Source organism: Fusarium phalaenopsidis (assembly GCF_050370095.1).
Source record: "Fusarium phalaenopsidis strain FUZ10S chromosome Unknown contig_32286, whole genome shotgun sequence".
In the NCBI taxonomy this organism is placed as follows: Eukaryota; Fungi; Ascomycota; class Sordariomycetes; order Hypocreales; family Nectriaceae; genus Fusarium; species Fusarium phalaenopsidis.
In genome coordinates this window covers 214,437-238,105 of record NW_028145413.1, presented here as the reverse complement: position 1 = coordinate 238,105, position 23,669 = coordinate 214,437, and the positions used below count along the sequence as shown (strand labels likewise).

Genomic DNA, 23,669 nt, shown 5'->3' with positions numbered 1-23,669 from the left:
GCGTAGAGGTAGCTGGTATGAGGAAACGATTGCCTGCGGTGCCCCCTAGAACGGTAGAGCAAGGGTGCAGTTGCAAACGTACTGATGGGCGTCAGCGCGAGATACACCGACTCGCCTCAGTAGAGACGCTGACTGCTATGACTGGGGCTAGCCATTGTGCTTAGGGTGATCCCATGGCATTACCCCAGAAAGGCCATCTCCATCAAACAGTCTGTGGAGGAGTGTGGGGTGTCTCCAGGGTCTCACCCACTCTCCACATATTAACTACACTAGACTACTCTCTCCTCCACATTCCGGCCAACCATCATGCCATTACTCCTCGCGGCAAGGCTACAAATACGCGCGATGGGATTTCTACTGGATCACCAACTACAACTTCTCTCTTCAGACCGGATTCGCAACCGAAAAGCCAAGAATGACGACCCGCACCCCCAAAGACACATACGCTCAGCCCGAGTATGAGGAGGCTCACTTGGCGACGTTTGCAGCCCCGAAAGGCTACCCAATCGAGTCTGTGCTGCCCCCCAACGTGAAGAGGGAGACCTTTGAACAGGCCCTGGCCGAGTTTGTCGACGCCGTCGGCAAAGATCATGTCTTTATCGGCGATGCTCTCTCTCACTACATCGATCCCTACGACATTTATATCGACGACAGTGAGAGAAGGAGAATGCCGAGCGCGGCCGTTTGGTAGGTACCCTTGTTGAAAAGCGGCACGAATCGAAACCCAGCAGCACTGACATGTTCCTGCGTCCAGTCCCTCTTCGCTCGAGGAAGCTAAGCAGGCTCTCAAGGTCGCCAACAAATACGGCATCCCGGTCTGGGCTTTCTCCAGAGGCAAGAACCTAGGGTGAGCCTTGTCCTCCTGTTCAATGGTTGAGCCTCAGGCTCCAGGCGCACAAGCTGATGGTTAATGTATAGCTACGGGGGGCCGTCTGCCCGAGTCAATGGGTCCATCGCTTTTGACCTTCATCGCATGAACCGAGTTCTCGAGGTTAGCGACGACTTCTCCTACGCTGTGGTTGAGCCAGGCGTGAGTTTCAAGGAGTTGGGTGATTATTGCGCTTTGCATGGAAAAAAGGTGTGGCCAAGCACTCCCTCTCTTGGATGGGGAAGTGTAACTGGTAATGTAAGCGTCCATTCGAATCTTGTTGATAGCCAGGACTTCTGCGTGCTGACACGGGTCCCTTCTGGCAGACTCTGGACCGTGGTACTGGCTTCGGCTCTCATTCCGCACATCACCAATCGATTGCCGGGCTTGAGGTGCTGCTCCCTGATGGAGATGTCGTGCGTACGGGTCAATTTGGCATCACTCGCTCGCCCTCGGCCTTCCTGTCCAAATTTACTTTTGGTCCATCGATCGAGGGTCTCTTTTTGCAGAGCAACTTGGGCATCGTCACCAAACTCAGCATCTGGCTGACTCCACAACCGCCTGCTTTCATGGAATGCACGATTGGCGTTCCAGCTTTTGAGGATATTGAGCCCCTGGTTGATGTCCTGGGGCACCTTCGCCAGACCGGTGTTATTCCTAACCTCGTCTGGGTCATGAGCTTGCTCGAGCAGCTTTGCATGTTTGGAAGGAGGTCCGACTATTGGCAAGGCGAGGGCCCTATTCCTCCATGGAAGCTGGAGGAGATTCGCAAGGAGAAGGGTATGAGCTACTGGCATGGCCGCTGGGGACTTTACGGTCCGAAGAGGATCATCCAAGCCCAGTTCGAAGAGATCAAGGAGGTTGTGGCCAAGAGGGTTCCCCAGGCCACCCTCGTCGGCAACTTCTTCGAGGGTGAGAATGGAGAGCTCCTTGACAACAAGGCTATCCCAAATGACAATGGGAGTCTCTTGGTTGGTATCCCAAGCCTTTGGAGTCTTCCATTGGTAGGCTGGGCGCTGCCACGAGGAGGCGGAGGCAAGGCAGCCCACGGCGACTACGCCCCCATCATCCCTAACTCGGGCAAGATGGTGCTCGAGTGGATACGTGCCTGTAGGCCTCACTATGAAGCAGCTGGAGTCGAGCCTATGGTAGACTTTTTCATGCACGAACGGCACGTCATCATGGTCAACATGTTCACCTTCAACCAGGAAGACCCCGACCATCGAAACAAGATCCACAAGCTTTACCACAACTTCCACGCCGAGAGCAAAAAGCGAGGCTATGGCATGTACCGCGCACACGTCAACCACATGGGTAAGCAGAGCTTTCAAAGACAAGTGGCCTTCCTCCTGACGTTGACTACTTAGATCTCATCGCGGGCTTGAGCGATTTCAACAATCACGCCTACAACCGCTTCATCGAGAAGCTCAAGGTAAGCGAGTTCTACGGTGACCTGCGTGAAATGAAGACGTGGCTGACTTGTCCAGGACGCTGTCGACCCGAACGGTATCCTGGCACCCGGAAAATCCGGGATCTGGCCCGAAAGGTACCGGCATCTAAGGGAAGGTGGAGCAATTCCGGAGAAGCAGGCTAGTCATTTGTAGAGCATCAGTTTTATTGAAGCTTAGGTATATGTTTTAGTCGTGTTATGGCTGTATTATTTCTATGAAGTTGTGTGTGTTACGGTTTGGTTCCCCTAGTAGCTGAAGCACCTTCTGTAATTGCTGCAATAGCGATTATGGCCCAATCTTTTGCCCTGTGCCGTGACCGCTTAGATGCACCGTTGCAATAGGGCAACTTACGTATCATTCCGTAGTTAGCGTGAAATAATATTACTGATCCCTCCGCCCCGTACCATGATAATCACAGGGTGGCCCACCAGCCATTCCTCACTGGGGGTGGCGTCCCTTTTCCCCGCGTTTTTCACCGTCCGGCTGAACGCGTCCAAAAATCTGGGGTATTTCCAATGTCCACCACCCCCGTTTCCTTTCTATCCTCCTTATCCCAAGATATATTCACCTGCCATCAGCATGGCATCTGACGATCAAGACCCTACCAGCCAGCGGCCTAGCCCGTCTCCTCGCCAATACAAGTGTGGCCACTGCCCCAAGGCCTTTAAGCGCAGTGAGCACTGTATCCGGCATGAACGGAGACATACACTCGAGAAACCATTTTCCTGCCGCTACTGTCGGAAAAGCTACTCGCGCAAGTAAGACTCCTATCTGCCCCTATGCTTATTGACTTGCATGAACTTAAGCTTACCTCTGATATTTTTTCTCGCCATCATCAGAGATCTCGTCACTCGCCACGAACGGACATTGCATGCCGACAAATGGACTCGGACGAATCCCCATGCTCGGCCCGAAGTCTTGGTTGCATCGGCCAACGAGGGGAACAAGGTGCACTGTGCTCAGCATCCTACCATTCGTCGCGATTCATTGTTAGAACCCGTCTCGTCGCTCGACGAGAACGCTTGGATACCGACAACATGCCACCATACAGACCCTTTACCCCCAAGGCCGAGTCGCGTCGATGAGGACGGCGGAAGACACTTTGAATCCGTCGGCGCGATAAATGGCCCGCAACCTGCTGCCCGTCACCACTCCATGCCAACACCACCCTCCCGACGCACGTCGACCAGTGTGCCAGTGTGCCGCAGCCCCGGCGTCTCCCCCTCGGCGAGGTCTCATAACGGCCTTGCGATCGATTCTCCCAACGGATCGACTGCGTCCCATGTCGGCAGCGAGCCACCGGACAATCGGAGTGTAAATGGGCAGGATTGCGAACCGCCATATCGAGTTCAGTACCCACGACACCAGAGTCCACAGCAACAAGCCCCAGCGATGCCGGATCCTCCGGCTCTTCAAGACTCCGCAGAGGGCCAGCTAGGCATGCCTCTGCTTGATTTCGGTCCTCTGCCTGATGACTTCTTCGACGTCACGCATTTTGATCAGATCGAGGTCCCTGGCTGGATGGAGTTTTCTTGGACTGCAACACCTATAATGAGTACGGCTGGAACCTCCAGTGAGCCGCATGCCACCTTGACCGACGAAGCCCTGCGAGTCCAAGATACGCATCGCTCCAGTCCTCGGGACCATCGGGCAAACGCGACACCCACGAATCCGCACGTACCCAAGGAAAGGAATTGCAGCTTGAACGAAGCATTAACCACCGATGTGCATGTACGCGATTGGATCTGCCAAGATCTAGAGCAGCGTCATGTCCCAAAACACCAGCTCGAGGAGATTCCCACGGAAAAACTCTGTCAGGGCTTCCTTTCCAGCTACATGGACTGTTTCCATGGCCACTTCCCTATAATTCACCGCCCAACTTTTACCCCGACAACAACTCCAAGTCCGCTGCTCCTCATCATGTGTAGCATTGGTGCATTGTATCGCCTTGATCGACGGAGAGCTAAAGGTTTATATGATATCACTGTACGCTCTATCGAACAGGTGCGTTATCCGCTGTGAATATCGGAAGGACTGGCTAACCTCGGGTACAGATGACCTCGGCAAGTCACAGTTCAGTGTCTCATGCCGACTACCCAATCTGGTTTGTGCAAACAAAACTGTTATTGACCCTTTTCACCGTTTTAAGCGGTGACGACGAGCTGGTGTCTACAGCTATGGCTGAGAACGGATTTTATACATTGGTACATTTGGTTCCTATCCTCGTGTCTAGAGGCATTGTCTCATAACAATACTCCCAGGTGTACGAAACGATTCGCCAGTCCCTCAACGATCAAGGTGCGGACCACAAAACACTCTCTTGGCCTGAATGGATCCAGCACGAAACCCGAAAAAGAACCTTGGGTGGAATCTTTATCGTCAGCACCCTCAATATGATCATCTACAATGTCAACCCCGGTTTTCATCCCGCCGAAGACCTAGACTTTGAGGCCTTTGACGATGAAAGCCACTGGAATGCCAGGACAGCAAGCGAGTGGTGTGAGCTCCGAACCGCCTGGCATCAACCGGACTATCTGACCATGCGAGAAATGCTCATGGACCTCATTTCCGATGATTCTAGTCGTTTAAAGAACCGATCTCGAGTTTCTCCATTCTCGGCGTGGGTAATCACACACGCCTTTGTAGTCTATACGTGGCATCTATTTCAAGTGGCTCCACCGACCTCGTCCGCGATTTTAGGTGCCAACGTTACGACTTTACTGCTTCACTCGGCAATGCAGTCTCTCGCGAGATACCATGAACTACTGGAAGAAAGTGTCGACACGAATCCAGAGGAAGTGACTCACACCGCCAAGCCGTCGCTGATATCGACCTGTCGGGCAATCCTCCCTATCGCATACATCCGACTCTTCGGTTCCGCTATCCGCCTCGATCGCTTGAGCTTGATATCTCGAGACTCGGACTCGGTTGAAGCATCTGTGGCAGTGTTTGCATCGACGAAAATGACAAAGACGCCTTATCTGCTCGATGTTGTACGACGGTCGTTTGACGGTCTAAGAAGGACAGTCAAGATAGGACATTTGCTCATGCGCAAAACGGCAGCATTCCATTGGAGTGTTGAGCATGCCGTTGCAGCATGGGACTGTGGTATGTGCTCAGAAGACAGTGTTGCATCGCAAGGGCTGACTCTTCCGTTATAGCTCTTTTTGTGACCAAATGGGTACATGCCGTAGAACTTGACGCCTTGAACAATATCCTGACCAGTCCCGCCGAGGCCCAGCTTCTGGATTCCATGAAGCAAGTGCTTGATGAGACAGACTGCAGTTTCAGGGAAGGGTTGTCTCTGGCTGCTGCACTAGCAAGACTATGGAGTTTGAGTCTCCAGGACGTAAGTGAAAACAGGCCAATGATGTATGATGCGAGTTGACAAGAGCGACAAATAGGTTTGGGTATGGGGTATTACTCCCCGGATGGGGACCATCCTGTCAAGCCTGGCTACCATGTACCAGCGAATCAATGATACGAACCGTCACCGCAGCCTTGCGGAGGGTGGCTTATCCCATGAAGAGTCTATAGTTGGCTATGGGTGAACAGGGAGGACTTGTCGTTCTGGGGCTTCCTCCTCTCCCGAACTACACGCGGTTCGGATCTCAGAGGAGGAGGAATGCACCTTGAGCACCCCACATGGAAATGCAGACAACGAGTGTGGGGTACCTGGCATCACTAGATAAGGGGCCTTCGGTCGATAGCATTTGTTGACACCCAAATCATCTGAACAGTCAGAATCCATCAACTCCTGCAAGCCGAACCCGAACCAGTCAAAATGAGCACATTCGAGTACGTCGGCGGAGCATACCGCGTGCTGTTTGGTAGGGGAACAATTCAACAGCTCCCCTCGGCGCTCGAAAAGCTGAATGCCAAGGCCGTCATGATTCTTTCCACTCCACAGCAAGTAGATGAAGCAGGGCGGATCAAAAGTCTCATCGGGCAATCTGCAGTGGCCGTTTTCAGCGAGGCAACGATGCACACGCCGATTTCCGTGACCGAAAAGGCCGTCCGGGTAGCAAAGGAGAAGATGGTAGATAGCATCGTATCCATCGGCGGAGGAAGCACCATCGGTCTAGGCAAAGCCATCAGTGTACGAACCGGCCTGCCGCATCTCTGCGTCCCGACCACCTATGCCGGCAGCGAAATGACTCCTATCCTCGGAGAGACGGACCAGGGGCGCAAGGTTACAAGACGTGATCCTCGGATCCTTCCCGAGAGTGTTGTCTACGACATCAACCTAACCCGTTCGCTCCCGGTTCGACTTTCTGTCTATAGTGGCATCAATGCCATCGCCCACGCAGGTAGGCTCCCCTCACCAGCCGCAGGAGACAACAGCTGACGCATCTCAAAGTCGAGGCCCTCTACGCAAGCAACACAAACCCAATTATTGACCTCATGGCGGTCGAAGGAATCCGCAACCTCGCCAAGGCGCTGCCTGTGTTACGGGAGGATGACCAGAACGACGATGCAAGATATGAGGCTCTTTACGGGGCGTGGCTGTGTGGAATTTGCCTAGGAAGCGTCGACATGGGATTGCACCACAAGCTGTGCCACACTCTGGGCGGCACTTTTAATCTCCCGCATGCCGAAACGCACGTTACGGTCCTCCCACATGCCCTGGCATTCAACGCTCCGGCCGTGCCGGGGCCAATGGCAAAGATCGCGTCGGCACTGCCGGACTCTGGGGGAGATGCCGTCAGGGGAATGACCAGTCTCTATCGACGACTCAAGATTGACTCAAGCCTGAGAGGGTACGGTATGCCGGAGAGAGGGGTCGACAAGGCCGCTGACCTTGTAATGTCGAACCCGTACAAGAACCCGCGGCCGCTAGAACGAAGGGCTATCCGCGAGTTGATTCGACGTGCATGGGCTGGCGAGGATGCCGAATATTTGTTATGAAAGACCGGCTTGATCCGTGTAAGTGGGTAGATAGAACAACCACACAAGTACACGTTAACGATTTAGTCTATTTAACTCACCACTCATACAAGGAATTGCCTAAATTGGCCATAGATATAAACTCTTCTCGTGCTCGGCATCCCGTTTAGTTATCTGACTCACACAAGCTCCTCAATATGATTATGCCTGCCGTCTGCCCGCGCTCCATGTACACAACGGTGCCCTACCCTAGATTCCCGGAAGTCAGCCTCTAATGTGGGGTTCCCCCTGGAATAGAGATCTTAACCACACAATTCAAATGTGGGGTATCCCCACTCTGTTACCGCGCTAATCCTCATCGAATGTGGGGTAGTCCAGGGTTAGCAGGATGTGTCTAAGTGACGCACGCGAATGTGTATTTCCGTCGTGACCCCGTGTGTACCTTGCTGTATTGCTGTGGAGGAGTACTTGCCCACACATATTAAGTAGCCTCTCAATAGAGAGATGCCCATGGCCGCCAGGGTTACGCCTACCTCACCTCAGTCTCCCAACTCCTCATTTCTCTACGCTACTGCAAACGTGACACGCCATGGGTTCTGCGTCAGGAAGATACCATCACCCGGTAATCGGAAATGTCCAAGGCAACGAGGCAGACGGTGTTGTTCAGTTCCTCGGCGTTAAGTATGGCGTTTTAGATCATTGGTTCGACAACGCGAAGCTACCGTCTTATGATGGCAGTGACCTCGTTGCCGTAAAGCATGGGTAAAGAACTCAGAACTGTCTTCATGCAAACATGACACTGAAGCCATTACTATAGCCCGCAAGCCATATCGGATCCTGCTGGGGTTGATGTCGAACACCTGATCATCCAGAAGGCTCTGCCCAAACCTGAGCCTCCTGGTTGTTCAGGAACGGAATGCCTCAATATGAACATTACTGTGCCGCAGGATGCTTCCCCCTCGAGCAAATTCCCGGTTATCGTCTTCATACACGGAGGAGGCTTTTTTACTGGTGCCAACTGGTGGCCCCAGGTCGACACTAAGCAGATTGTCCGCCTTTCCATCCAGCAAGGGAAACCCATCATTGCAATAAATATCAAGTAAGGCATCCTCCATACAACTTGCTCATTTTTCATCTACTGACCAGCTTCATCCGCGCACAGCTATCGCCTTGGCATGGCTGGCTTCCTCACATCTCTAGAACTACGCGACGCAGGTTTTCAAAGCAACAACGGTCACCATGACCAACGGGTAGCCTTGCGATGGATCAAACAATACATTTCTGGTTTTGGCGGTGATCCGGATCGTGTCACAGTCGCTGGTGAAAGTATAGGTGGACGTGAGTATCTTATCTTGACGTCTTTGACACACTGGCTGACTACATTCCGTAAAAGTCTCTGCACTACGAGCTTTAAGTCCCGACGAGAAGCTCGCATGGCGTGTTGTTGTGTTGGCTGGCGCACCTCCTCTCATGACCCCACCCCCACTTGAAACAGCTGAACTTCCGTATCAGCAAGTCCTCAAAGCCCTCGAGGTTGAGGGTGGCTCTCCAGCCGAGCGAATCCAGGCCCTGAAAGATGCATCCCCAGAGTATCTATCTTCAAAGATAGACAAGGGCATCATGTTCACACCCTTGGTGGATGGCAAGCTTATACCATCCCAGCCAACATTCGACGCCACTCTCAACGGGAACCCACCATGGAAGAACACTTCCTGCGAGGCTGCCTTTGTCGGCTATGCCCCTCTTGACGTATGTGCACATAATTCCTATGCATGTTCGATTTTGGCTTACGAAGAACAACCAGGCCAGCGTCCTTGGAATCATGGGTCTATTCCAAAGAAAACAGGGCATCGGAGCCGCATTCTCTGACCATGTGCGGTCAAATTTGCCGCACCAGTCCCAGGTGGCAGACAAATTGCTGGAAATCTACAAGATCAGAGACGAAACAAGCGACGATGAAGCTTTGTTGCGCATCATCCAATTCGCCTCGGATATTGGGTACCGTGCAACAGCCCATGCGTTGGCCAAGACATTCCCAGGAGAGTCGTTCCTGTTACAGTTCTCAGAGCCAAATCCGTGGGAAGGCCCTTTTAAAGGCCACACCACACACGTACTTGACATTGCATTTCTATTCCAGAACTATAACGAGCATCTGGACAGTCAGCAGAGAGCCTCAGCTGTACAGTTCGCCCAGGACGTCATTCTGTTCATGCATGGCCATGCTCCCTGGGACAACTTTCAGAAAGCTGGCGGCATGGCCATTTACGAGAATGGGACCAAGAAGGTCGTGGAAGGCCGGGACACCCTAACAAAGGAATATGCCAGTATGCTTGAACTAGGGGACATAGTTGGACTGGATTTCTTTGTCAAGTTGGTGGAAGGATTCATGTTTAGGACAGAGTCTTGAGTTTTTCCGTACAGCATTCAACTCTTCGCTGCCCGTTTTCGTCGTGGAGGATATTTCTAGTTCAAATCTAGTTTAGCAGCCACGGCCTCATTTCCCTATAGATTTCTTATAAAGAGGTCTGAGAAACACACGAGGAAGACACTGTTGAGCTCGTGGGAAATCCCCAAACGATGTGGGGTTTGTTTCCACACCAGGTGAGACGAACGAGAGAGGGGGTAGGAAACTCCGATTCCACCCATTCATCGCGATAAATATGGCAATCCCCCCAACTGCTCCATTACTCTCAATTCTTTTCACTCTCGTTCTCCTTCCTTACCTTATCCTTCTCCACTCGATATTGAATGACAGCCTCCATTTACCCCAAATCCTGCAACAATGTCTGTTTCACTTCATCACAAGGATTTACAGTGTACGTTTTCGGGAGTTGAACTCGATTCCCTGGTTCACTTTCGAGGGATTCCGTACGGCACAATCACACACAGATTCGGTCTGCCGTCTGCGCCAACAAACCTGCCGGACACGATCGACTGTACTCAATATGGGTTGGTCAAATCCTGTGGCCTGAAATCAACGAGCTGGCGGCGCTAACTCTGATTCTGATGACTCAAAGCCCTCGATGTCCACAGGTCCCTGTTGATGTTGGTCATTTACTTCGTATCCCTTCTGATGTCAAGCTCCCGACGGAGCCTGAAGATGAGTTCAACTGTCTCAACCTGGACATCGTGGCGCCCAAGGATCTTGCATCACCACAGCATAGGCTGCCCGTCATAGTGTGGATTCATGGCATGCCATAACCCCCATCGGCAACCGGAATGTGAATGAAGGCTGACATTAGCTCTGAAGGGGGGTCTCAAGCCGTCACTTTTGGAAGCGCTGCATCAGGGCTCTGTGGTTTGTTGCAAAGCATCCCCATCCTCTGTAAGCTAATTGCAGGCCTGCTAACAGCAAACGCAGACTTTTCTGCCATCGTCAAGGACTCTTTGAAGCTAGGTAAACCGATTTTGGCTGTATTCGTTCAATACCGACTCAACATCTTTGGGTTTGGCGATGAGACGAGTGAAGGGAATCTGGGCTTACGCGATCAAGCCCTGGCGCTCGATTGGGTGCGGCGTAACATCTCAGGTTTTGGCGGTGACCCTGTGAGCTATGTTGGACACCATCTATTACTCATGGTTACTGACGCTGCGCTTGTAGGACGCAATAACTCTGGCAGGTGAAAGTGCCGGAGCTGTGTATAGTCACGCGCATCTTGTGTCTCATGCACCTGCGACGCAGTTCGTGCTGTCGTCAGGCTCATTGTATTTGTCGCCTCCCCAACCAGTGGCGAAAGCTCAATCTGTTCGTCAAACATTGAGCCGGCATCTTCGTAGCCTTGGAGACTTCGACTTGCGGACCGCTCCTGTCGAGGTCGTGATTGAGGCTATCAAGGTGTCCGGGATCCAGTCCTGGTTTCTGGTGGCCGATGATGTGCTTCAAGACTGGCAGCAAAGCACAGGCAGCTCAGAGCGACTTCTTCTCAGCGATGTCCGAAGTGAGGTGAGTAACTCGGCCCATTACTCTGTAAGTTGGCTAACCTTGATAAGTCCATCATCTGGAGGGAAGGTATCTGGACAACAAGCATCGACCGCATCGACAACGCGTTTAATTTGGCGGGTGAATACAGCAGCGAGCTGAAGAGTCTTTACAATATCCGCGCTGATAGGCCATCCTCATGCAGGATCGGGGCCTTGGATTTCATCAACGACTACAGATTCGTTCTCCCAGTGGAAAAGATGACGAAGAAATGGTGCCAAGCACAGAAGCCTGTCTTTCGATGCCTGGTAGACGAGGAGAACCCCTGGCAACCGTCAAATGGAGCTCATCATGGGATCGACTTGGTTTTTCTGTTCGGAGGATTTGATTTGGGCCTGCCGGACGCAGCAAGGCGGACAGGAGAGCACATGCGTAAAGCGTGGATCGACTTCATCTCCCAACAGGATCCTTGGCCGTCAGACTCATATGCAGCTTTTGGCCCCTTCGGCATGTACCATTCACTTGATGATAGGGACCTGGGCTCGCGTAGAAGAATGCGTCAAGTGGCTTCTCTAGGTCAGCAAGACACGGCTGGGTTAGACAGGGTGTTTGCCGCGCTGGCCGCAGGCAACATCAGCCTCCTCAATTAGATGACTGTATCTCTAGATGGTGTCTCTGTTAGTCCCCGAGACCTGAAGTAGCAAATTAAAGTAGATGAGAGACCGGAAAGGTGTGCCCCTACCTCAAGGCATACCCCGTATCTGTAATTATGGAGCTACCTTGCTCCTACGGCCTGGCAGGCCGCCCTAAGAGGTGGTGCATGACGGAGGACTTGGAAAACTCCTTGATGTGCTCTAGCTAGTAGCAGTAGACCGCTTCACCCCACGTGGAGGTGGTCACACGGTTGACAGTTTCTGGGGAAACTCCCATTCCTAGCTGGCACATTCTATACCTATGACGGCGTTTGGGCTCGTAATTGCGGGGAACCCCACATTTGGATCGAGCTTGCTATGTGAACCAGACTCCCTGACGACCAGTTGATAATTGACTGATGACCAGCAGGCCCATTCAGCTGTCCAGTCCACACACAACTGCTCCCAGCTGCTGAACCGCAAAGATGATTGTCGAATCTATTACACTGCCTATTTTGGCCGTCATTGTCGTTGGGGCTCTGCTTGTTATGACCCTGCGATGTTTAGTATCCCCTTTCTTTTCACCTCTGCGACATGTCCCCGGACCAATGGCCGCGAGGTTTTCTCGATACTGGTACATGAAGCGTGTATCTGAGGGAAGTTTCCACAAACTGAATATCCAAATTCACCGACAACATGGTACGTGTGAAGATGAGCTCAGCGGTTCAAAGGCCGGCCAGTGGCCAAGACAAGACGAGCGACAACTAACCACGCCAAACCAAGGCCCAATTGTAAGAATCGCGCCGAATCAGTTCAGCATCGACGACCCAGAGGCGACAAAGGTCATTTACGGCCTTGCCAAGGGTTTTGTAAAAGTAAGAGAAGACGTTATCAAACGGCTGGAATGCTTTGTCCTCTCGCACCGAGTCCAATGCTAACTATTCCGCTCAAGTCAGAATGGTACAAGGCATCCGGCGACCCTTTCGCACCACATACGGATTTGTTTACCGACTTGAATTCCACGCGTCATGCCTCAAACCGAAGGCTAGTGGCAAACTTGTACTCGGCGACATCTCTGCGGAATATGGAGGGTGATGTTGACGAATGCATTGATATGCTCGTCACGCGCCTTGATCAACTTGCCAAGTCTATGCAACCGTTCGACTTGCAGTTCTGGATGCAAAGCTATGCATTTGATGTCATTGGACAGATCACAGTGAGTGTTTGGAAACTTCAGTACCTGGTGGCCTTCTGCTGACGGTAGTCAAGCTGGGAAAGAGATTCGGCATACTCGATGAGGGTGCCGACAAAGACGACATCTTTGGCAATCTACATGAGTATCTCAAGTACTGTGCCGTGATTGGGGTTTACAACGAGCTCCACAGATTTCTGTTCTGGCTAATGACCAAGTTTCCAACCAAGGGTCTGACTGGCATAGGAACATTCACCGTAGAGCAAATCGACATGTCACGAAACCGTCGTAAGAACGATCCTGATTCAAAGACCCGGATGGATTTCTTGTCTAGGACCATGGGGCTGCATGAAAAGAACCCTGCCAAATTCCCGCTTGCTGCGGTTCAGTCAACGTGTCTTGTGAACATCGGAGCAGGGTCTGATACGACGTCGATTTCTCTATGTTCCATTCTGTACAACCTAATGACTCACCCAGATGCCCTCCACAAGGTATGCCCCCGTCGACCCAGGTATTTTAATCTTGACTAACCCAATCATAGCTGCGGGACGAGATTGATCAGAAGCTGGAGGAACTTGGTGGCGCGACTCGGATCCCTTTCAAGGACACACAAACGATGCCGTATCTTCAAGCATGCATCAAGGAAGCCTTGAGGCTCCACCCAGCTACCGGCCTCCCCCTTGCGAGAGTCGTTCCTAAAGGCGGTGCTACCATTAGCGGCACTTACTTCCCCCAAGGTGTACGTGCTCCTGGATACCCCGCAGGTTTGGGACATGAATCGCTGACCGCTGGGTAGACTGTCGTTGGTATCAATACTTGGGTAGCGCATAGAAATCCCCAAGTGTTTGGAGAGGACGTGGAGGCTTTCCGGCCAGAGCGATGGCTGGACTCGGACAAGCAGAGGCTCTCGGCAATGGAGGCATGCTGGATGCCCGTGAGTTTTCTCCCTAACATGAACAAACATGACAGGATGGAAAACTGACTGTTGATTCAGTTCGGAGCTGGATCTCGCACCTGCATTGGCAAGAACATTAGCTTGCTGGAGATGAACAAGCTGGTCCCTGTGCTGGCTAGGGAGTTTGACTTTGTCGCCTGTGATCCTAGTAAGGTTACTTACGAGGACTATTGGTTGGTTAAGCAACGGAACATGATGTGCAAGGTATCTCGCAGAGGTCCACGTGAGATGGACATTGTCACCACCATGGCGAACGATGCATCAGCATAGACACCACAGTCATAGAAAACAATGTCTGAGTCCATCATGGATACAGCGTGCTGAATATTCGTGCTATATGCTGCAACCGTGGCATGTTGATTATAATTCAATCGTTGATGCCGGTCACTCTATCGGCCTTGAAGCATCTTGTCCATGATGCTAGAAGCTGATGCACGATAGGGTGTAGAAATCAGACATAGCCGCCGCAACTCAAGAGCAGTCCAAGCGAGTCTCTGTGAGAGGGAAACCAATTGCATCCAGTTCTATCTCACCCAGCACCACGGGTACACCCACCAGCAATCAGTTTCATGATCTGTGGAGGGATCTATCTCCTGTGGTGACTTGGATCGAATGCGGGGTGTCTGACGGGTGCACCCCACATTTTCTCGTTAACCAGCTTGAGGACCTTGCCTCTTTGTGGGGAGAATGAACCTCTTCCCTGGTTAATCCCACCCATGGCTAAGCACCCCCCTTCCATCGTTGGGGAGACTTACCGCCCGAAGCTTTCTGCGTTGTTCGTACTCAAATCTTTAGAGACAGCCTCATCTTGTATCAGTAAGACGTGCCTCTGAGAAAACACTCGCGTGTGACCGCATGGCTTCGACCTAATGGATAGTGAAGAGAACAAGCAGAGACGAGGCAAGGACTCCAAGCCTTCGGCAACTCGTCGAAAAAAGGCACCGCGAGCCTGTGCTAGATGCCGCAAGAGAAAGACTCGATGCGACGTTTCATTCGGATGCGTGCCGTGTTCGAGTTGTAAGATGAAGGGGTGGGACTGTGTTGTTGTGGGTTCTGCACCGCCTGGAGACGGGTGAGTCTGGACAAGGGTCCCTTCGAATCTGTCCTAACCCAGATCATGGCGCAGTTGCCAAAAAAGGAAGCAGGACACTGCCAGCCGGCGAGTTTCAGGACAGCCCATCCGGCAGCTTTCACCACCGCCCCGAGCTGTCGAGAGCATCTTTCATACGCCCGTATCACTGGGTACACCAGATGAACTTGCATCACCCACTACGTCCTCGCGCAGTCCCGAGTTGGAGGGACCATGCTCAGTACACTACACGTCTTACGACTTTCTCGAGGTCAGTAACAGGGCCAGTCTACGAGTTGAAGACGTCGCATACCTTGCATCCCAAGGGTGCTTCAACCTGCCCAGTCGACCGGCTCTGGACATCATCGTTCGACAATACTTCCGCCTGATCCACCCACTATTCCCTCTTCTGAATGAGGTCGAGTTCTGCAAGATACTCCATGGCGGCGCGGCGCCAAGTCCATCGGCACCCAAGATTTCACTACTGCTGTTTCAGTCTTTTCTGTTTGCATCGTGTGATGTAAGATAAACAGTACTTTGATCAGCAAGGCTCGAACCACTAACGAAAGATTTTCAAGTCTATCCCCCTCGACACCATTCAAAGCATGGGCTTCGTGGACTGTAAGCAGGCTAGGTCTTGTTTCTATAGAAAAGCTAAGGTATGCTTCCCAAGGCTATTCTACTGTTCTGTGGCACAAATTAATTCTCTCTTAGCTGCTCTACGATCTCGACGCCGAGACGTCCTCGCTCAATCTCTCACAAGCGGCCCTCCTGCTATCTCGCGGCTCACTATCTTTGACTTTGATTGCAAGTCAAACGGACTCGGTCTGGCTGACCATTGCCATTAATCATGCAGAAATTATGGGCGCACACCAATATGAATCATCACCGTCGATGCACCGCTCTAAGAATGAGAATCCACTGAAACGACTTTGGTGGTGCTGCATCATCCAAGACAGGCTGGGCTCATTATGCTTTGGTCGACGAATGCAGATTGATGGCACACGTTTCGACATTAACTCTCATCGGCCTTTGGGAATAGCTGACCTGAGGGATGAAATTCACCATAGCCAAGTTTTCAACGCGACTTTGAAAAGCCACTTGATCGGGCTGCTGGAAAAGTTTCTTCATCTCTGCCTAGTGCTGAGCACTCTATTCCACCTCAGATGTGTACCTGCTCAGCGGATGCCCGACGATTTCAACAAAATTCTGGCAGAAATCGTTTCTGTCAAGAGTCAGCTCCGGGAATGGTACAAAGACATATCTCATAGTCTACCGCATCTCATCAATCCCCAAGGGGGCTCACCACTCATAAAGGACGAGGGGGACTTTTCAACTATCCAGTTGTACTTCAACACAGTAATCATTTACTACTGGTAAGCTCAGCCATCTTCAACATCTGCTATGTCAAGTCATTAACGTGATAGTTCTGCTTGGCTCGTTTTATGTCACCACGAGAGGTTATGCCTTGTGACCCAGTGCAACTCTGCTCATCATCCACTCTCCGTCTATTACACGGCAACAACCCGAAACCAGCGGGAGATTGAGGAAGCAACTCTGGCTTTAACAAAATGCTTTGAGAGGTTGACCCAGCTAGGCCCGGGGCAAGTTCTTCCTTGTACCATCATCGTATGCGCTGCGATACCCTTGACGCTGCATGCTCTGGACTGCCAAATGTCGACAGCCGCCGGTCATTATCAGCTGCAAGATTTGGATCAAGAGCTCCTACGGCAGAATCTGAGCTTGAAATGCCTAGTTCAAATCTTGAAGGCTCATTATTCTCGGTATGATGCCATTGATCTCATCATCAGCATCTTGCGACACGAACTTAGCAATGAAAGGCTGAAGGACTTCTACACGGCCACGAACGAGTTGGTTAGTGATTCCTTCCAATGGAAGAGTCTCTTGAGCCTGGCCCCAAAGATCTACCTTCGATTAGTCTATTCAACAAGTTTATCCCTGAGCAAATCTCTAGTTGCAAAAGATTCGGATTTGCCCCCTACTCTACGGAATGCCGTTCATTCTCGATCCGGCGCTGCGGCAGTCCCCTACCTGAGTCACGGCAGGGATTGGAGTTTCGATGCGGAGTTGGGCATAGATGTTTCGCTCGCATTCCTTCCGTCCGATATGCTTTTTCACGCTGGCTCCGTTTGACTATTGGCGGGTAAATTCTAGAAAGTGGCATCTGAACCTACCATTCAGGATATAAAGCAGCTATAGGAGGATACCGGATGGGTAGAATTGTGGAGTTCAGTAGGATGATTTAGGAATATATATCAATGGGCCGTTTTCAAGACATTCAAGTGGCAGCTTCACCGTTTCAATTAAAAATGCAAGCCGAATGCCTGATTATGTTGAGTGTGTGTAGAATGCAAGGAGGACTGGAATATGTCACATCACCGCATGAAGATTCGTCGCTAGGCCGCTCGAAACCACTCCTGGTCCAGACATCTACGTTTAATTTTCCATTCATTTCTGACCTGCGTTCACGAGTATCTTGCTGACTTGGTGGGTTAAGGGGCACCTTCAATTGCATCTGACTACCAGTGCTGTGCAGACAACATCTAAGTACATGTTCGGTTACTTCCCGGCCTCCAAACCGGAGTAATACATTTACATATCCGGATGGGTCTTGATGTTGAGCTTTTCCATGATGTTATGCCTGTGCCAGAACCCTCTGTACTGTTTCCCAAACACATAAACCAATATCGTAGACAACACAAGCCCTAGACTAATCCCACCAAAGGTGAAAAAGGGTGCTCTCGCGCCAGCGGATGCGGTCCAATCATTCATGAAGTAGGTGTAACCGTAGAACAAGAAGTTTTTGACCATGACATTTGCAATGAAGATCTCACCGCTCATGCCACGAAAGGCGTCAATGGTATAGGCTGAACAGGGACCGATGATGAAGGAAGTTCCGCAGAGCATCAGTCCCCACATGAAGGCGACAAGATAAATGCTGCCTTGAGCCTTGGACACAGCACCGAAGCCGAAAAGACCAGCTCCGCAGAGGAGCCCCAAAGGCGTCGAAGCCAGGCGAAATTCTGGCTCAAAGACCCCCTTGTTCTTCTTGGCCATCCAAAGACTCAGGGGGTCCAGCAGCGCACCCACGATGATTGAGCCGATGGCGCCACCGATAAAAGGACCCAGGGACACGTAGCCGACCTCGGCGACAGAGAGCAAGTAAGGAGGTGGCGAGAATAACTGAGCGATCACGTACGCGATAGCAACATAAAAGGATGTCACAGCCCCACCGACGAAGACGGTCCAGAGAGCTGCGAGATTTGTGCAAGCCACAAATGGTGAGATAGTGAGCTCAAAGAGGCTCTCATCGCTGAAGGTGCCGTTGAAGAGCGCCAATTCCTGCCAGAAACTCTTTCTTGGGAGGATTGTCGGTACAGACTCAACATTTTCCACTCGGCACGCGTCTTCTCCATCTGGGTTGCGCTTCTCCTCAGTGTCCGCGTTAATCGCATGGTGCCCGGGTTGAGGGGTGCGCACGTAGCAAGTCTCCGGGACAAAGAAGAACAGAAGAAGCAGCTGGAATCCAACGCACGCGGCGAGGATGTGAAAAAGATAATGCCAGCCCAGGCTTAACGTGATCCTGCCCGCAACAACCGAGCTGAGATTCGACACGCAGTTCAGCGTAAATGCCATGACCATGGTCCAAAGACCGCGCTCATGGACAAAGAAAAGATCTCCGATGCTGGTAAAGACGAGCGACTCGTACGAGGCGAGAGAAAAGCCTTGGACGATGCGACTGGCAAGGAGGGTGTTGTAGGTCGTACTGGCGGATCCGATGATGGTGCCAACGAGACAGGCCAGAGAGGAAAAGAAGAAGACAGGACGTTTGCCGTATTTTCTCGACAGAGCCGACACAAAGGGGCCTGATGCACCTGCGACTAGGAGCTGATACCCCGAGAGGACGGTTATGTCTCCAATCGGTCGATTGAACTGAACGGCAAGGACAGCGAGACTTGCATTGAGCAACGGTCCTGTGCAGCTGGCGCACAGGCAGGAACCAAGGACGAGGATTAAGGAGGCGACGCATTTCTTCCATTGCGGCCAGTTCAAGGGGTCGTTTGGGTCGTCAGAAGGTTGCGGGGTGAGAATGATGTCGCTGTATTTGCCAGTGCCACGCTTCAGTGTTTGGTCGTCGTGGATTCGTTCGGCCTCTTCGGCTCCAAGAACAACAGTCCCAGGCACACTGCCCGTATGGTGATGGGGTTCAAGAATGCCGAGACCCATGGTGCCGATGATTTGGAGATGAATGAGACTAACAGTAGATTGACTGATTCCTGCAGTGATCTCTGGGAGGTCAAGCTACGAGGTAGGGAAAAGGATCGTCACTCTAGAAATCAGGCATGTATTTATACACATCCAGGACTTGGACCATACGTTCTAATTCCAGCTCTGGTTGTCTTGCCGTCTCTGATGGCACCGAGGTGACAACCTGCCATCAGATCTAAAAGGGCCTAGACCTAACTAATTTGTGGGGTAAACAAGCCCACTGTCGTTAGGAAAAAGATCATTGACACTAATGCTTTGGGCTTGCTCTTTTGGAGTCGAGGTGTGTATCAGGGAAGATTATAACTATTCAGGAGTTGGTTAGGTTGTCATGAAAGATGACTTCGAGTCCCACGCTGAGTTTGTCACCCCGCATTACTCCACTTCCCAGATCATGACATGATACCTGATAACTACCCCACAACCGCCAGTACCTGGGTCTAGATGTGGGGGATGATTAATGTAATATTAAACCTGCCGTGACCGAGCTGCTAAAAGCTTAAAGTTATGCATTACACAGAAAGCACTTTAGCTTGCACAGCCAACTAGCACTCTTGCGTTTATGCTCAAACACCATGGCTAACCAGGATTTCCACAAGATCTTCCACTGGGCAGAGACCCAGAAGAACGGTTCTATCCCCTCGTTCGAGACCCGGCCAAACGACCCATACCAGTACCAGTCTGGCTTTAATAACAGCTTTGAGTCAGAGGCTGTCCCCGGTACTATTCCGAAGGGCCAGAACAGCCCCCGTGCTATCCGTTTCGGACTGTACGCTGAGCAAATCACCGCCTCGGCCTTTGTCGCCCCACGCCATGTCAACAAGAAGGCCTGGCTATACCGTGCCCGTCCTGCTGTTGCACACCAGGGATTTGTTAGTAGTTGCGAATAAAGAAGTGCTGTTTATTGTGGCTGACTGTTGTGTAGACTAACCTGCCCGACAACCCCGACACAGAGTCGAATTTCCTTCCCACAAACCCGAGGGTACACGTTTCTCCTACCCAGTTGGCCTGGAATCCATTTGAAATCCCCAATGGCCAGGACCTTGACTTCGTCGATGGTTTGAAGACGATTGCCGGGTCAGGAGATCCAACGCTCCGCGAAGGTCTTGCCACACATGTCTTTCTATGCAACAAGAGCATGGAAAAGAGAGCCTTTGTTAACTCAGACGGCGATTTCCTCATCGTGCCTCAGCAAGGAGCCCTAGATATCCAGACCGAGTTTGGCTTCTTATACGTCCAGCCCGGTGAGATCTGCGTTATCCAACGCGGTCAGAGGTTCAAGGTCAAGGTCGAAGGGCCAACCCGAGGTTATATACTCGAGATTTGGGGCTCCAACTTTGAATTGCCTGAGCTGGGCCCGCTGGGTGCGAATGGACTTGCTAACGCTCGGGACTTCCTTCACCCCGTTGCTGCCTACGAGGTCACTGAGAACGATCCCTGGGAAATCACCTATAAACTGGGAGGGAAGTTCTTCCAGAGCAAGCAGCGCCACTGCCCGTTCGACGTTATCGCCTGGTCTGGGAACTATGTGCCGTACAAGGTAGGCATTTTAGTCCTCGGTCATAAGCGTGGCTGCGTTATGCTGACATGTATACAGTACGATCTCACCAAATTTGTGAATGTTGGGTCAATCTCGGTTGACCATATCGACCCGTAAGTCCCTCCGCGTTGGCATATTGACTATGGCCATGATGTGCTGACAAGCTAGCTCCATTTTCTGTGTCTTGACAGCCAAGTCGAGGGATCCGACCGCCCCGCTTGCCGACTTTCTCATCTTCTCGCCTCGATGGGATGTCGCGTCGCACACCTACAGGCCGCCATATTACCACCGCAACTGCGCCTCTGAGCTGATGGGTCTCATCTACGGCGACTACGATGGCCGATCAGACGAATTCCGTCCAGGGAGCGTCTCGTTTGAGTGTGGATTTGTCCCTCACGGCGTCGCTTACGAGCAGTTTGCGGCTGCTTCCAAGGAAGACCCTCCGGTCATGAAGATCTCGGAAGGATCGGTGGCCTTCATGTTTGAGAGCAGTCGCGCCTTTACCATCACTGACTACGCGTGGACGAGTGACCAGAAGCACGAGCATGACCCGAAAATGTGGGATGATCTGGTCGACAATTTTTCCAAGCATAAGATCGAGGTGGACCAGATCCTGGCTGGAAAGGCTGCGAAATAAGCGTCTCATGTACAGGCCAGGCAATGAATGCTAGACAGAATTCTTCTCATCCATGTCGTCTCCAAAAGAGGCCGCCGGCCACAATGGCAAAAGAGTTGGCTATCAGTACAAAACGGCATTAAATCTGATACCGTATAACACCATGGCCTAGTTATTTCGAATTTCCGTAGCTACCATTTACCTATCTACTATAGCTTCGAGACCTGGTTTTGTCCCGAGGTGAGAGGGATATTCTGCAACGCTCGTCTCCCATTTGATCCCTCCATCAACTCATTCACTGGTTTCCCATCCTTGCCCAATGACCTCCATCGCCAAGCCTTTACCGCTGGTCTGTCCATGCCCTTCCCTTCGATGATGTCCACTATCCAACTGCCAATGGTGGGTAGATACTTGAACGCGTGGCCACTGCCTGCCGTAACGACCATGAGGCCTTGTTTGTCAGGGACTCGGTCGATGACAAAGTGGTTGTCGAAGGAATCAGTGTACCAACACAATCTGGTCGTCGAGATATCGATGTCTGCTAGCTCCGGCAGGTATTGGTCCGTGAACTTGCGGATAACCTCGACGGCCTTAGCGGGCACCTTGCGGATCTGCTCATCCTCGGTCCATCGCGTGACGGGAACACTGCGCTCACGACCATCTAGCTGCACCCGCGGGTTGGTGTACTTTGTCCCCCGGTAGCCGATCTTCAAATGACCTTGCTCGTCGACGGGAAATCCATACAACCCAGCGTCAGGTCCGTCGGCGATCTTGAAGGACCAAGCTGGGAAGTTGGATGGAGAAAAGCGCTGCCGGAGGGTCTCTGGGAGCTTGAAGATGACGACAGAGCCCGCCGTCGCCTCTGCTAGCCCGTCCAGAGCCGGCACCAAGCTTGGCGTCCATCCGCCACATGCGACGATAGTCAACGCAGCGCGGTGTATCTTCCCATCAGTTGTTCGAACACCCACTATCTTGACACTCCCATCTTGCACCAAAGAGGCCACTTTGCCCACGACGGGGTCCAGAGTGAAACGGACCCCCAAACGTTTTGCTTTGTCCAGGGCAAACCGACAAGCCTTGTCTGCCAGAGTGATGCCACCAGTGGTATCCATCACGCCAAGTAGCTTGTGCGAAAAAGGGTTCATTCTTGCTGCAAAGCCTCTTGCCTTAGCCAAGCGCATGTGATCTTCATTGTTGTTCACAAGCTGTGTGTCGTGATACCCAGCTTTGTTCATGTTCTCGATGGTCGCCTTCTCAAAGTCAGGCAAAGTGTCTGAGTCGGTGCATGACAGGTCGCCATTGTTGATCCAGAGATCATCAGTTGAAGACATTCCAGGAGGCACAGCCGAGCCACCACGCCGGAGTTCTTCGGTCCAAGAATTCCATCCCTTGATTGCCTCTAGGCTGAGATCTTGGTATATGGTCTGTGAGCCGTATGCTGAGCGGATGATCTTGTTGATGTCTTTAGCATGAACAAGAGTTAGCAGTGGCCAATATCGAGTTGGGATATAGCTCACCAGCAGAAGCAGCATCGCAGCCTTCAAAGTATGAATACAGAGTCTTCTCGTAGGACTGCTTGTCGAAAATTGCCACATTCGTGTATCCTCGCTCCGCCAAGTGAATGGCAGTGCTTAGACCGAATATCCCAGCACCGACGATGATGATGGGGTCGGTTTTGGCTGGAGGAACTGTGCGGGTGGCCATGTCGAGATACTGATATTGATACTGGTAGTGCGAACTTTGGAAATGATGAGCCAATGGATTCTAGAACGGTTGATGGCGTTGTCTGGGACCGTTATATGCGCCCGCTGTGATGATGAGAGTGTCAACGATGACACATCGGTTGTCGGAACAAGCGTCGTATCGGGTCGGCACATATCGAGAAGACTGACCCGTTGGTGCCGGTCCTCGCCTTGAGAACCTCCTCAGTTGGATCCATGGATTCCAACACAGGCTCTGAACCCACTGATACCATCATGTCCGACTGGAAGCTTCCGTCGAGCCATTGGGAAACCAGCAACCCCGGGTTTCGGAAATAACGCCGGTAGATACCGATGCGCGAGGTGGGATGGATCAGGATCCTATTGGACGGCCGGAACTTGTTCTGTCCCCTAGACCTTGCATCCACCAATAGGAACTTGATCTCGGATTCGACCGGTGTGCCCCGCCGTGTCCACAGATAAGGTCAAAGTCCAGGGTAATTGTCACTCAACCCACGGAGGAAGAATCTCCAGGACGCCCAGCCAGACTTGC

At 51.9% G+C, this 23,669-nt stretch overlaps 7 protein-coding genes across 7 annotated transcripts; 5 read left to right on the top strand and 2 right to left on the bottom strand.

The window, feature by feature from the left end:
- Positions 1 to 415: 415 nt before the first annotated feature.
- On the top strand, positions 416 to 2,472 carry LRP88_02352 (FAD-binding oxidoreductase; the record flags this gene model as incomplete). Its single annotated transcript, XM_083239004.1, has 6 exons — positions 416 to 687; positions 755 to 847; positions 919 to 1,126; positions 1,195 to 2,182; positions 2,236 to 2,300; positions 2,356 to 2,472. The coding sequence occupies 6 exons, from the start codon at positions 416 to 418 to the stop codon at positions 2,470 to 2,472; spliced, it is 1,743 nt and encodes a 580-aa protein (XP_083104134.1).
- A 3,631-nt stretch (positions 2,473 to 6,103) lies between these two features.
- Positions 6,104 to 7,227, top strand: LRP88_02351 (maleylacetate reductase; the record flags this gene model as incomplete). Its single annotated transcript, XM_083239003.1, has 2 exons — positions 6,104 to 6,629; positions 6,680 to 7,227. 2 exons carry the CDS (start codon positions 6,104 to 6,106, stop codon positions 7,225 to 7,227), a joined length of 1,074 nt encoding a protein of 357 aa, XP_083104133.1.
- A 568-nt stretch (positions 7,228 to 7,795) lies between these two features.
- On the top strand, positions 7,796 to 9,613 carry LRP88_02350 (uncharacterized protein; the record flags this gene model as incomplete). The annotated part of the gene is made up of 5 exons (XM_083239002.1): positions 7,796 to 7,968; positions 8,024 to 8,305; positions 8,369 to 8,544; positions 8,600 to 8,955; positions 9,011 to 9,613. The coding sequence occupies 5 exons, from the start codon at positions 7,796 to 7,798 to the stop codon at positions 9,611 to 9,613; spliced, it is 1,590 nt and encodes a 529-aa protein (XP_083104132.1).
- A 2,629-nt stretch (positions 9,614 to 12,242) lies between these two features.
- LRP88_02349 (cytochrome P450) lies at positions 12,243 to 14,174 on the top strand (the record flags this gene model as incomplete). Its single annotated transcript, XM_083239001.1, has 6 exons — positions 12,243 to 12,632; positions 12,710 to 12,973; positions 13,027 to 13,440; positions 13,491 to 13,688; positions 13,746 to 13,883; positions 13,944 to 14,174. 6 exons carry the CDS (start codon positions 12,243 to 12,245, stop codon positions 14,172 to 14,174), a joined length of 1,635 nt encoding a protein of 544 aa, XP_083104131.1.
- Positions 14,175 to 17,586: 3,412 nt separating this feature from the next.
- On the bottom strand, positions 17,587 to 19,221 carry LRP88_02348 (major facilitator superfamily domain-containing protein; the record flags this gene model as incomplete). Its single annotated transcript, XM_083239000.1, has 1 exon — positions 17,587 to 19,221. The coding sequence occupies one exon, from the start codon at positions 19,219 to 19,221 to the stop codon at positions 17,587 to 17,589; it is 1,635 nt and encodes a 544-aa protein (XP_083104130.1).
- A 614-nt stretch (positions 19,222 to 19,835) lies between these two features.
- LRP88_02347 (uncharacterized protein) lies at positions 19,836 to 21,437 on the top strand (the record flags this gene model as incomplete). The annotated part of the gene is made up of 4 exons (XM_083238999.1): positions 19,836 to 20,132; positions 20,186 to 20,800; positions 20,858 to 20,913; positions 20,969 to 21,437. 4 exons carry the CDS (start codon positions 19,836 to 19,838, stop codon positions 21,435 to 21,437), a joined length of 1,437 nt encoding a protein of 478 aa, XP_083104129.1.
- Positions 21,438 to 21,625: 188 nt separating this feature from the next.
- On the bottom strand, positions 21,626 to 23,120 carry LRP88_02346 (NAD(P)/FAD-dependent oxidoreductase; the record flags this gene model as incomplete). Its single annotated transcript, XM_083238998.1, has 2 exons — positions 21,626 to 22,878; positions 22,934 to 23,120. The coding sequence occupies 2 exons, from the start codon at positions 23,118 to 23,120 to the stop codon at positions 21,626 to 21,628; spliced, it is 1,440 nt and encodes a 479-aa protein (XP_083104128.1).
- Between the last annotated feature and the right edge of the window lie 549 nt (positions 23,121 to 23,669).